The sequence below is a fragment of the Chionomys nivalis genome, chromosome 1 (genome assembly GCF_950005125.1).
Source record: "Chionomys nivalis chromosome 1, mChiNiv1.1, whole genome shotgun sequence".
NCBI classification, from domain to species: Eukaryota; Metazoa; Chordata; class Mammalia; order Rodentia; family Cricetidae; genus Chionomys; species Chionomys nivalis.
Genome location: NC_080086.1, coordinates 161,508,229 through 161,520,468, shown reverse-complemented (window position 1 = coordinate 161,520,468; position 12,240 = coordinate 161,508,229). Strand labels below are relative to the sequence as shown.

Genomic DNA, 12,240 nt, shown 5'->3' with positions numbered 1-12,240 from the left:
AACCCACAGGTGTGCTTGGGAAGGGGAAGTGGGGCAACTCACCTCTGTACCTCTTTCTCCCTCCAGCAGAGTATAAATGCAGGCTCTCCCCAAGCACTCACTACCTTCTGCCAAGATGAGTACACTCCTGTTCCTGGCCCTTGTGGGAGCTGCTGGTGAGTTCCATGCCTTAACCCAGGTCCTACTCTTCACTCTCCTAGAGGCCATGAACCCTACCACTAAAGATGCTTCTTGTACTTTCTGTACTCCATTGTCCTCTGCCTTCCTACCATAGCTGTGCATCTGTATTTTCTTGTTTCTTTGCAAGCTTCATCTTTATTACCCTCTTCACTGTTGTTTACTATGGTATCCCAATGGCTAGAAATGGAACAGATGAGGCGGTTTTATGAAAGGAACCATAAGAACTCTGGTTTAGGTCCAACAGTTTGGGGATAGCTCAGTCACAAATATATTTACAAATAAATACTCCAATTCAGAAGTTGAAACTTCATTCTATTGGGGATTAATGTCTTAAAGTTCTGAGCTTATTTGTCTGGAGTAGTAACTTTGTAATAAGAAGTACATTTCTGGTATATATTTAATATATATCCTAATTTTATTACACATTATGTTTTATTAATACTTATTAAATGTAGAAATGATATTAAGATTCATAAACATGCAATCAAGGTTGAAAATCAATGATCTTGGTCAATAGCATTCTATTCCTATATCCTACATAAGACTTCAATATATACACTGAGCTGTAAAAAAAGCTTAGATATATTGAGGGTTACAGACCCAAGATATTTTCCAAGATAGTTTCAACTATCCTAATCTTCTTAATCTCTGTTAGAAACAGGGTATCAAGGAATTATGAGCAAGAGATAACAGCAAGTAGTTGATCAGACAACAATCCCTGTGCTCAATCCTGCATTCTGAGGTCATTCCTTTCCCTGTCCCTTGTAAACCATCAGAACACCGTTACTTATAGAGAATCTTTCTATAGTATTATGGACAATGCTCTGTATTATGAACTATTAGAAGACACCATAGGTCTACTGTTTCTTTTTGCCTTTAGTTTCTGTAATAAATAAGGATTCCTAATTAGTTTAAGGTTGACACAGGACTGAGGACTGCAATTTCCAGTAGCTTGATGAATTGTCTTCTCCCTTTTTTTCTACTCAAGTTGCTTTCCCTGTCGACGATGATAAGATCGTTGGAGGCTACACCTGCCAGAAGAATTCTGTCCCCTATCAGGTGTCTCTGAACTCTGGCTACCACTTCTGTGGAGGCTCCCTCATCAATAACCAATGGGTGGTGTCTGCAGCTCATTGCTACAAGAGGTAAGTGATGGGCTCTGGCTTTACAGAACACATATGACATTTTCATAGGAATGGGATTAGATCGGGCATCAACTGAGGTGTTTAGGTAAATGGAAGACACAGAGAAGAGAGATTATTGAGTGCAACTTCTTTCATGAGCTTGTAGAGAATAAGGACAAAGAATAAGAAACCCTTTATATCATGGAATTATCCAAAGTCAATCAGGAATATAGATAACAAAAGAAAGGAAGGTTAATTTTAGGGATAATAGAAATAACATGAAGTCACTCAACGGATTTACATAGTTACACTGGTTTCTGTAGCAGAGAGATAAACAGAGTTTTCTAGAGTTTGGACAATCAGTAAGGATTTTTTTATTATAAAGCCTATATAATATATCCATTCTCATTCCAGAAGTAGACAGAAGTTTCTTGATAAATCAAAAATTCTTGTTTCAACTAACTGGATGTCAACATCAACTGCATTTCTGTTATGTTACTACAGTTTTGGTCTTTAAAACTTCATATGTAGTTTCAATGATGGCATAGTTTTTAGAAATTATGTTGCTCAGCAACATGTAGTTTTGTTTTTTAAACTAAATGGGTTAATGGAGGTTTTTAAAATCATGGGGCAACATCTTCATTTTATAAATGGGAGAAAATAAAACCGTGATTGGAACTAGTGGACATGGACAGAGGGTCCACGAGAAGGAATAATAAAGTGACAGCTATTTCTAATGTCATATTGTCTCCTTGACATCCACTAACATAGGGTATGTTGAGAAGACACAGTGACAGCTCAGGCCATGAGCTCAAACTGCCTATTTAAACTCATTTCATTATATAGAGATAACTGGTTATTAGATTCATTAAAAGAGGGTTTCTAACCAGAACATGCATCCGGATCATCAAGATTCTAATTTAGAAAGCTGAGAAATACACCCAGATGGCTAAAATCAAAGCAAGTTCTGAGCTGCCATAAATGCATGGTTCAAGCTATTCTTTTTTGTTTGTCTATTGTTTCTATTGAGATACGGTTTCATTGTGTAGCTCTGACTGTCCCAGAACTCACTCTGTAGTCCAGGCTGGCCTTGGTTTCAGAGATCTTCTTGCCTCTGCCCTTGAGTGAGGGACTAAAGGCATGTGTGTGAATCCACTGCCCAGCATTAGACCATTTTATTGGATGGTGTGCATCCGTTGGGGAACAACATGTGGGTGAGCAGTCTTCAACTGCTCATATTACTTTAAAGTAGAAAGAAATTTGGGTCTCAAGATGGTACTTCCACATCACACCTTTGCTACTTTGTTGTGGTTAAAGCAGGCCTCATCCCATCTTTAGACTTATCCAGCTAAAAGAGTTACTTGACCTGGACTATCTGAGGAAATCGATAGGAATTTTCTGCCATGTCTTTTCTTTCCAACAGCCGCATCCAAGTGAGACTGGGAGAGCACAACATCAATGTCGCAGAAGGCACTGAGCAGTATGTCACTGCCTCCAAGATCATCAAGCATCCCAGCTTTAGTTCATCAACCCTGAACAATGACATCATGCTGATCAAGCTTGCTTCCCCTGTGACCCTCAGTGCCCAAGTGGCCACTGTATCTCTGCCTACCTCCTGCGCATCTGCTGGCACTCAGTGCCTCATTTCTGGCTGGGGCAACACCTTGAGCTCCGGTGGTGAGTACTTCATCCACATCTTTTGAGAACTAAGCCAGATTCTACATGTAAATGATTGCTTCCTAGGCCATAAGTTCATTGCACTATCCCCAAAACAGAAGGTTCTTAGATGGTAACAACAGGCATTGACCTACATTATGATCTTGTTCCAGAATGTACACAGGAGAATTGCTGAATGAATGATCATTAGTTCCAAGAAAGACATCAATAATGATTATTCTTAATATCTTGAAGAAAACACAGAAATCCTCTATCTCGGTCTATCCCAGGGTGATTCCAGTACCTCTTCAACGGCAGCTTCAGGGTTCACATACTGAACAACACTGGAATATTGATTCCTAGCCTGGTCACAATCACATTCCTTCTTCTCTTTTATTTAAAGTGAATAACCCAGATCTGCTCCAGTGCCTGAATGCCCCAATACTGTCTCAGTCTGCCTGTCAATCCGCCTACCCTGGACAGATAACCAGTAACATGATTTGTGTTGGCTACCTGGAGGGAGGCAAGGATTCCTGCCAGGTAATGGGCTCCCTTCTCATATGAATATCTTGTTTTCCTGGGAGTGGGTGTGGATTGGCCTGACAAGTGGGTCAGGAAGTTTCCTCTTGTGGTTCCATGGAAAAGGGAGGAGGTCTATTCCAGATGTCATTTCAACACAGTAGCAAGAATAGGGGATTGGATATAAAATGGAGATCCACGGAGGCTAGAATTGTATCTTCAGGTCAGAGTGAATGTAGTCTATTTTATATGCCCGTCTTTAAACACTTTATTCCTCTATTCTAGGGTGACTCTGGTGGCCCTGTGGTCTGCAATGGACAACTCCAGGGTATTGTCTCCTGGGGCTATGGCTGTGCCCAGAAGAATCTCCCTGGTGTGTACACCAAGGTCTGCAACTATGTTACCTGGATTAAGAACACCATTGCTGCCAACTAAGAATTCTTTATCCCCCTGAAATCGCTATGTCAATAAACTGAATTCCTTATTTTCTGTGTCTTGGTCTTATCACTTTATACTCTTGTCTATGAGAAATACATATCCATTTGAGGTTATCTTTGTCTATCCTTGAGATATGGAGAGCATCCTACACCTCCAAAAATGTTTCATGGAATTATAGATCAACAGCAGTTGAAGAAATCCTAACATTAAATGGTAAAAGGAACAGAGGTTTTGGTTTTCTTTTAGAAAGTCATATATCAGAATATAGATGATAAAATGTCTTAATTTTCTTTTACATTTATGTGTGGCTTTTGAATGAATACTTTCATGAACACATTCATTATTAGCAATAATTATCATGTATGTTAAACAGGAGTTTTTCTATTTGATTGCATTGGTTCTTGAAGGTGTTAATATACTTATTTATCATCATAGACGCTAAGATTCTTACACACATTGATTATTGTGGAAACATTTTTTACCGCACAGAAAACATGTAGGACTTGTATGTGTGCCCAAAGGCATAACTTCTCCTTATTTGTGTTCCTCATATGCCTATAACATTTCCTTCCACTTATCCATGATAAGAGAATATATATGCAGCAGTCTGAGATCTACATACATATTCCCACACTTAGGTTGTTTTCCCTATAGAGTGTTTGCTTTTGAAGTGGCAAAGCTAGACAACAAATGCACTGAGGGCATTGTCGTACAGCATCCTTCCCCAAGCAGATGATGAACCTGGAGATTGCCTCTTCTCCCGTGTGCTCACTGCCCTGCTTGGCATTCGCTCCTGTAGCAACTCTGATAAACATGAGGACTTTGTACAGCATGCACATTGTCTGCCTAGGTGCTGTGAATCATCATAGCAAAGAATCTTAACGCAGGCAAAACACACTCAAATTATCACTTGCTTTTGTGTCTTTATCACTAGATATAACCTTGAGCAAGATCAATCATTTCTCTACATGCTACAATGTAAAATTGCATCATTATTTTTCTTTTTGAGACCACACATTAATTTGATGATAGGTAGTCCTTGAACTCTCAGTGTGAACCACTATGTCTGAGTCCAATAAAGATTCTTTTTCTCGCAAAAATTAAAAAAAAATAAAATTTGAGATCAATAAGGAGGCAGGGTTTATTTCCTCTGAGTTGTCTCTCTGTATGCTACCGATTATTATATTCTCTCTTTTTCCCTTTCCAGCCTCCTTTGCACATCTACATTTTTTTTCAAATGTGTTTTTAATTTAAAAAGACTTCCATCACTTTGGACTCCTTTTTCTCCTCCAGCCTGTCTTAAACACCCTCCCTCAAGCCTCTCCCATGGCCCTCTATTCTAAAATTTACAGCCTGTTTTTCTATGGTTATGTTTTTTTTTTTTGGGGGGGGGGGTTTTCGAGACAGGGTTTCTCTGTGGTTTTGGAGCCTGTCCTGGAACTAGCTCTTGTAGACCAGGCTGGTCTCGAACTCACAGAGATCCGCCTGCCTCTGCCTCCCGAGTGCTGGGATTAAAGGCGTGCGCCACCACCGCCCGGCTTCTATGGTTATGTTTATTTCAAGTGTTTGTATGTCTTTGTGTGTGTGAGGGTGTGCATGTGTTTGTGTGTGCATGTGAGTTTTGTATTCGCAAACAGATTTTTAAATGACAGTTTCTCAAAAAGTGAGGTGATCCTAGGCTTCATGAGTGTTTAGGTCTATTGGAGTTTTGACATCTGCAGTCTTGCTAACAACTTCTGGTACCATGAAATCTAGTCCTACAGAAAGCAACTTAGGTCTGTTCAGCTCTGAAGCCTCTGGGATCTGTGTCTGAAATGCATAGTGTATTCAACACAAGGGACTCACCTATCATCTCTGGGTGCAAACAAATGCAATAACAATAGCCTCTAAGTTTTCAGTAGGCTCTTGGACAACTCTAATGAACAACTCAATAGGGGGTTTCCAAATGCAGGATATTGGGTCTGTTTAAATTTTTGATTCCTGGAAGAGGTTTTCTTAGCCTAGATAAGAAATTTTCTATGTGTGTGTGTGTGTGTGTGTGACACACACACACACACACACACACACTCTCTCTCTCTCTCTCTCTCTCACACACACACACACACACTTTTACAGGTATTATAGGTTTTTTAAAGTTTTTGTTATAATTTTTTATTGTATTTTCAGGTACAATTGCTTTTATTTTACCCTCCTGCTTCCTGTGTTTATCTTCCTTGCCACTCTCTCACCTGTCATTTTTCTGTTTCCCAATCATCTCTCTAATATTCTGTTATTCTTTTACCATTGCTCTCCCACTCCCCTACTCTGGAAATGGCCTCTTTTTACTTTCCTAGTTTTTTACTTTTCCTACTTATTTCAGAATACTTACTCACATCTCAATATTTGGAGCTAAGAGCTTCCAATGAGAAAGAATATGTATCATTCCGAGTCTTGGTTACCTCATTCAATAGGATCTTTTAATGTGTTCCATTCATCTACCTGTCAAGTTTGTAATAATAATGCCAATTATGTCACAGCCTTACACTGAACCATAGCTAACTAAGGCATGATGGGATAGGGAAAAATAGTCATCACCAGGAAGAGATCAACATGTGGACTCGGAATGACACACTAAAATCACCTGAGAAAATACACATGGCTTGAGAAAAATAATATTATACTTCTAGGACAAGATGGCCTATGAAAAGATATCAATTATCATATACCAAAAGTGGAGAAAGGTCATTGTGATGATGGATCAAGACCATGGCATTGTGTCTCTTTTCTCAGGTGATTTTAGATTGCGTGAAGTTGACAGTTAAAACTAAACCAACACAGCACTCAATTACTGCAATTCCCTCTCTTTTGTAGAATATGTATAGAAAGTTCAGGACAGGATTGAAAGAATGAGACTAATCCTCCATTACTGTATTCAGCATTGTGCTTGCTGTCTCCTATATTCAACTCATTTTCAGGGCATCTCACCGCTTTGATATAAATCACATAAATTGGGAAGTATATAGAGTGAGTGTGAAGTTACCCTGAACATAGAAGACAAAGCTTTGAAAGGCCAACATGGGTTCCTGGGTTACAAGTAAGGAAAGTCCTAAAATGAAAATAATTTTGGAAGACAATTGGCCCTTGATTAGTCTTAATTCAGCACCTATAAAGGAAAATAATTACAGAAGATATTCCTACCAATTGAGGAACCTTCACAAGGTTAACATCAATTCTATGGAATCTAAAGAGAAGCTGATCTATATCTTGACTTTTCTGTAATGACTGAATTTTATGTTTTATTTCCTTTAGTTTTTTTCTTCTCCACCATAAAAACTAAGTATCCCAAATTATTTTTTAAAATTTCTTTCTGCATACATTTCTTATATCTCTTTATTGTCAAATGGATTTTTTCCATGGAGGGAAATCTTACACTGTTTTCTTTGTTATTCACATTTTGCTTCAATTTTATTTAATCATTTTTCCAATAAATATTTTTTATTCTTTTGTAGCTATGATGTGCACTACTGTTTGGTCTTTATTTACAATTGTTACCATATTGTAAGTAATTATTAACTTTATTGCAGTGGAGAAGCTTGGTTCAGCCTCAATGTGATATGACATGCTTTGTTGAGTCCCATGGGATGCCTACCCAATTCTGAACAAAGAAGGATTGAATGGAAGGGGCAAATGAGAGATGGGGCAGGGAATTGGAAGATAACATGGGAAGGAAACTGTAATTGAAATAAACTATTAAAAACTTAAACAGCAATTCGAATACTAATGTTCATCATTCTCTGCCACCTGAATGTCCACACAATATAACAACAAACCCAAATTCAAGTACCCATATCTTTATCTTTCCTAGCATGATAGATTGCCCCAAAACTGTGAATACAAATGAACCCTTTCACAGTTAAATTACTTTCTTAGGTATTTTAAAAGAAACAACAAAATGAATAACAAAAATGGCTAATGTGATGGAGGTTTTCATTGCTTTTGTTCCTGCTGTTGGTGTTATTTGTTTCTTTGTTAGGAAGGTAATAGGCACTTATACTCCAAAAGAAGATTACTTCTTAAGAAAATGTTTCTCTCAAAAGTGAAATACCCAATCCATAAATTTGCAAATTGTGATACAAAAGCATATATAAAATAACATATATTTTACAAAGGACTACCTTTACAAACACAGAATTCAAAGACATTACATTTGTCAAAGTACCAAGAAAATGAATGCTTACTTGTGAAATGATGAATGACTTTTAAAAAAAGGTTACAAGTCAGTGGTTGAAAAATATGAGAAAATGAACTTAGAGTCTGGGTGAGAAATTCACCAATATGAAGGGGAAATTTAGAAATGATATTGAAAATTTGAAGCAAAGCAAAACACCAAACATAAATGTTAGCAAGGGAAAAACTCACAAAATTAACTAGTAATGGCAGTGAAAGAATTCTCTAAACGACTTGGGGGGAAGAATGTCAGGGAGAGGGAGACGTTCAATGAAGAGTTAATTACAATGCTCCTCTAATTATTCTACATATTAAAAACAGAAGGAATATTGAGGAATATGGCCCAATTCATTTTATGAGAGACAATTACACTGATACTTAAACTACATAAAGACCCAGAAATAAAAGAGAATTTCAGTCCAGATATGCCATCAGCAAAGATGGAAAACTTCTCAATAAAGCATGTGAAACCAAATGCAAAAATTTACATTGAAAAAATTATCCACTATGATTAAGCATGCTTCTATTTTTCAACTAAGGGATGCATGGATGATTAAACATGAGCAACTTACTAAATAAAACCCACCACATGCACAGACAGAAGGGAAAGGCCACATGATCATTGTATTAGAAGAAAAAAAAATAGGCTTTACCAAAGTCCAACATCCTTTCCTGATCAAATTCCTGGAAAAACTAAAGATACAAAGGACATCTCTAGAAATGATAGAGGTGATATACACAGGATGCCCATAGCCAACATCAAACATGATGGAAATAAACTCCAATAATTACCAATAATATCAGGAACAATACATGGTCATCCATATTATGCCTATTCAATATAGTACATGAAGTCATCCCTAGAACAAGAAGACACCTAAAGGAGACCAAAAAAATATAAATTTCAAAAGAAGAAATCTATTTATTCACAGAAGGTATGATAGTGTTCAATAATGACCCAAATTATTCATTAAAGGCTACAACACCTAAAGAACACTTTGGGTAAACAAGCAGGATACAAAACTAATACAAGGAAATTTGTGGCCTTCCTATATACAAATGACAAACAGACTGACGATGGAAACAATACTTTTCAAAATAGTCCCAAATATATGTATTTGAGTAACTCTAACTGAGCTAGTATAAGACCTACATAATCAACACTTAAAGACACTGAAGAAAAAAAGGAACAATATATCAGAATATGGAAAGTTCTCCATTTCCTCTCTGTCCCTATCCCCAAGGGACCACAAAGATCTTTTCCAAAATTCATACTTTCAACTCACCCAATAATCCAATACTTTCATTTCATTCACTCCAAAGGCAAATATGGAGAAGCCAGGTATTCACATCCAGTCTTCAAGTCCCAATCCAAGCACTATAGCTGACCTCTGGGAGTCACCTCTCTTCACTGTCTATCCCCATTGAAAAGAGATAAAAGAAGCAGATCCTTGTTGAACTCTGTGGTCTTCTCCTTCTTGTGAAGCCCTTCAGATATCTAGCCTATCCCCATTCCTATGTGACACCTCTCAATACGCAGAAACACATTCTACCTAGAAACCCCAATGGCCAAACCTACCAGGTAGGCTCACAGAAAATTTCCTAACAGACAACACAGAGTCATCAGGCTCTCCTAAAATTTAGAAAGGAAACTGAAACTGTAGAACAAAACATCTCCCACCAAAGTCAAAAGCAGATACAGCCCATAAACTATAATCAGTATTATACTAAATGCCTGGATGCCAGCATGAAAACAGCATCAATAACAGCCAAGGCAATATGTCTTCACTAAAACTTAGTGACCTGACCACAGCAGGTCCTGAATATTTCAACATGGCTGAAGCACAGGACCTTAACAGGTCCTGTAATATCATGATAGAGGTGCTTAAATAAGAGATTAACAAATCCCTTAAAGCAATCCTGGGAAACACAGAGTGGGAAGAATGTAGTGAATCTGTTCAAGACCTGAAAGTGGAAAAATAAGGAATAAATAAATCCAAAACTGAGGGAATTATGTAAATGAAAAAATTAGGATTTGGATATAATCTACAGATGCAAGCTACACTAATAGAACATAAGAAATGGAAAAGAGAACCTCAGGTGTTGAAGATATAATAGAGGTAATGGATAGAGCTCTAGTATAGAGGAAGGTATTAGCAGTAGCGAAGTCATATGAATCTCACGAGGAAAAGAAAATTGATTATATTTTATGAAATTACTGGGAATGAGTGTATGGGAATGCAAGAATAGAGTGGGGGAAATAGGATTGAGGAAGAAATGAGTAGGAAATTTTCCTTTCAGGCAGTCTTTCTCAAAAACACACTGAGGCTTATATTAATTATAAATACTCAGCCAAGAGATCAGGCTTGTTACTAACTAGCTCTTACAACTTAAACCATTTTTGTTATTCAATGTGCTTCTCCAAGGCTTTTAACTTATAACTCTACCCCATTTTGTTTATACTACTCTTTCTCTGGCTTGTTGGCAACAACTTGCCTCTGCCCTTCCTCTGCCCAGCATTCTTCTAGTCAGTCTTTCCTGCCCATTCTCTTTCTTTCTAGTTATTGGCCAGTCAGCTTCTTTATTAAACTGATCACAGCATAATACATTCACACAGTGTAAAGGAATATTCCACAGCAGAAATGTGTGGAGAGTCAGCTAGGATTGAGCAACAGTTGAGGGTTGGTGTGGAAACTCATACAGTAGAAATCTCATAATTTATATAAATGGATAATATTGAGGCTTCCATATAATAAGGGAGACAGAATACCAACTAACCATTTATTTTCACCAAATGAGGCTTCTATTACCAGGACTGGGTTATTTTCAATGAAGTCCTTGACCCAAGGAGTCCTTGGAAATCTCCAAACAACACAGGAGATTGCCAATATAATGTTACTCTCTGCAAATGGACAACAAAATCTGATTGTTGAAAATAACATCCAATCCTTGTCATTGAACATGATATCTACATACTACTTGCTACTTTTACCCCTATCTTCTAGTATCTTGGAAGAGAGGGTATCCTACAAGCTAACAAAAACAAAAACAAACACCAACCTAGTCATAATACCTTTGATCTACACTGCTGTTTTACCTGCAGAATATGCTAGGCCAATGGTTTCACAAAACTTGTGTAAGTAACCAACAAAATTCTGGTTAGACTTATGGCCTATTCCTCTAATTTGAACCCATACCACACCTTGTTGTGGTGAATGAGTACCAGAAATCAGAGTGCCTAGGGATCCAGGGTAAAATAAAATACTACTTTAAAAAAAAGTAACACTTAAAATAACTCCTAATGATATTCTTTTATATTCATATATCAGTGCTTTTTTAGACATTGTCAGAGAAACTTTCTAGTGCAGTAGATAAGAACATCAGAACAAATACAATGTCCCACAATGAGACATCACATACATGCACACAAACACACACACACACACACACAGTCACATACACACACACATATGCACATTCACACACACAGAGAGATAGAGACAGAAAAACACAGACAGAGACCTTTGAACAAGTAGCTCTAAATGGAATATGTAACAGGAATGAGCAAGCAGCTTGTCATCCCAGCAGCCTTGCTATCTTACATCCAATACAGAAACTGTATTAATTAAAACACTGCTTGGCCATTTTCTGTAGCATCCTATTGACTAACTCTCACATCTTGATTTAACCCAATTCTATTAAATCTGTGTTCACCACGAGGTTGTGGCTTACTGGGAAAGATTCAACATGTCTGATTCTGGCAGCTCCATTGCAGTTCTCTGTCTCTGCTTTCTTCTTCCCAGAATTCAGTTCTGTCTCCCTGCCTACCCAATTTCTGCCCTATCACCAGGCCCAAAACAGTTTCTTTCTTAACCAATGAAAGCAACACAAATACAGAATGGCCCCCTATACCATTTCCCCTTTTCTGTTTAAACAAAAAGGAAGGTTTTACCTTTAACATAGTTAAATTGTATATAACAAAACTGTTATCAAGCAAGAATTACAGTTGCAATATTTATATCTATTTTATCTTTTATTATAACAAAGGAAAACTCTAATTCTAACTAGCTATCTATTCTTCAACTCCATCCAAGGCTCCAGAGGGATATAATATTAC

At 37.5% G+C, this 12,240-nt stretch overlaps 1 protein-coding gene and 1 gene segment (V, D, J or C); both read left to right on the top strand.

Annotated features, from left to right (window-relative positions):
* Positions 1–12,240, top strand: part of LOC130872023 (T-cell receptor beta-1 chain C region-like) — a 448,908-nt gene that overhangs the window by 141,897 nt on the left and 294,771 nt on the right.
* LOC130872106 (trypsin-4-like) lies at positions 116–3,914 on the top strand. Its single transcript, XM_057765925.1, has 5 exons — positions 116–155; positions 1,169–1,325; positions 2,728–2,981; positions 3,364–3,500; positions 3,765–3,914. The coding sequence occupies exons 1-5, from the start codon at positions 116–118 to the stop codon at positions 3,912–3,914; spliced, it is 738 nt and encodes a 245-aa protein (XP_057621908.1).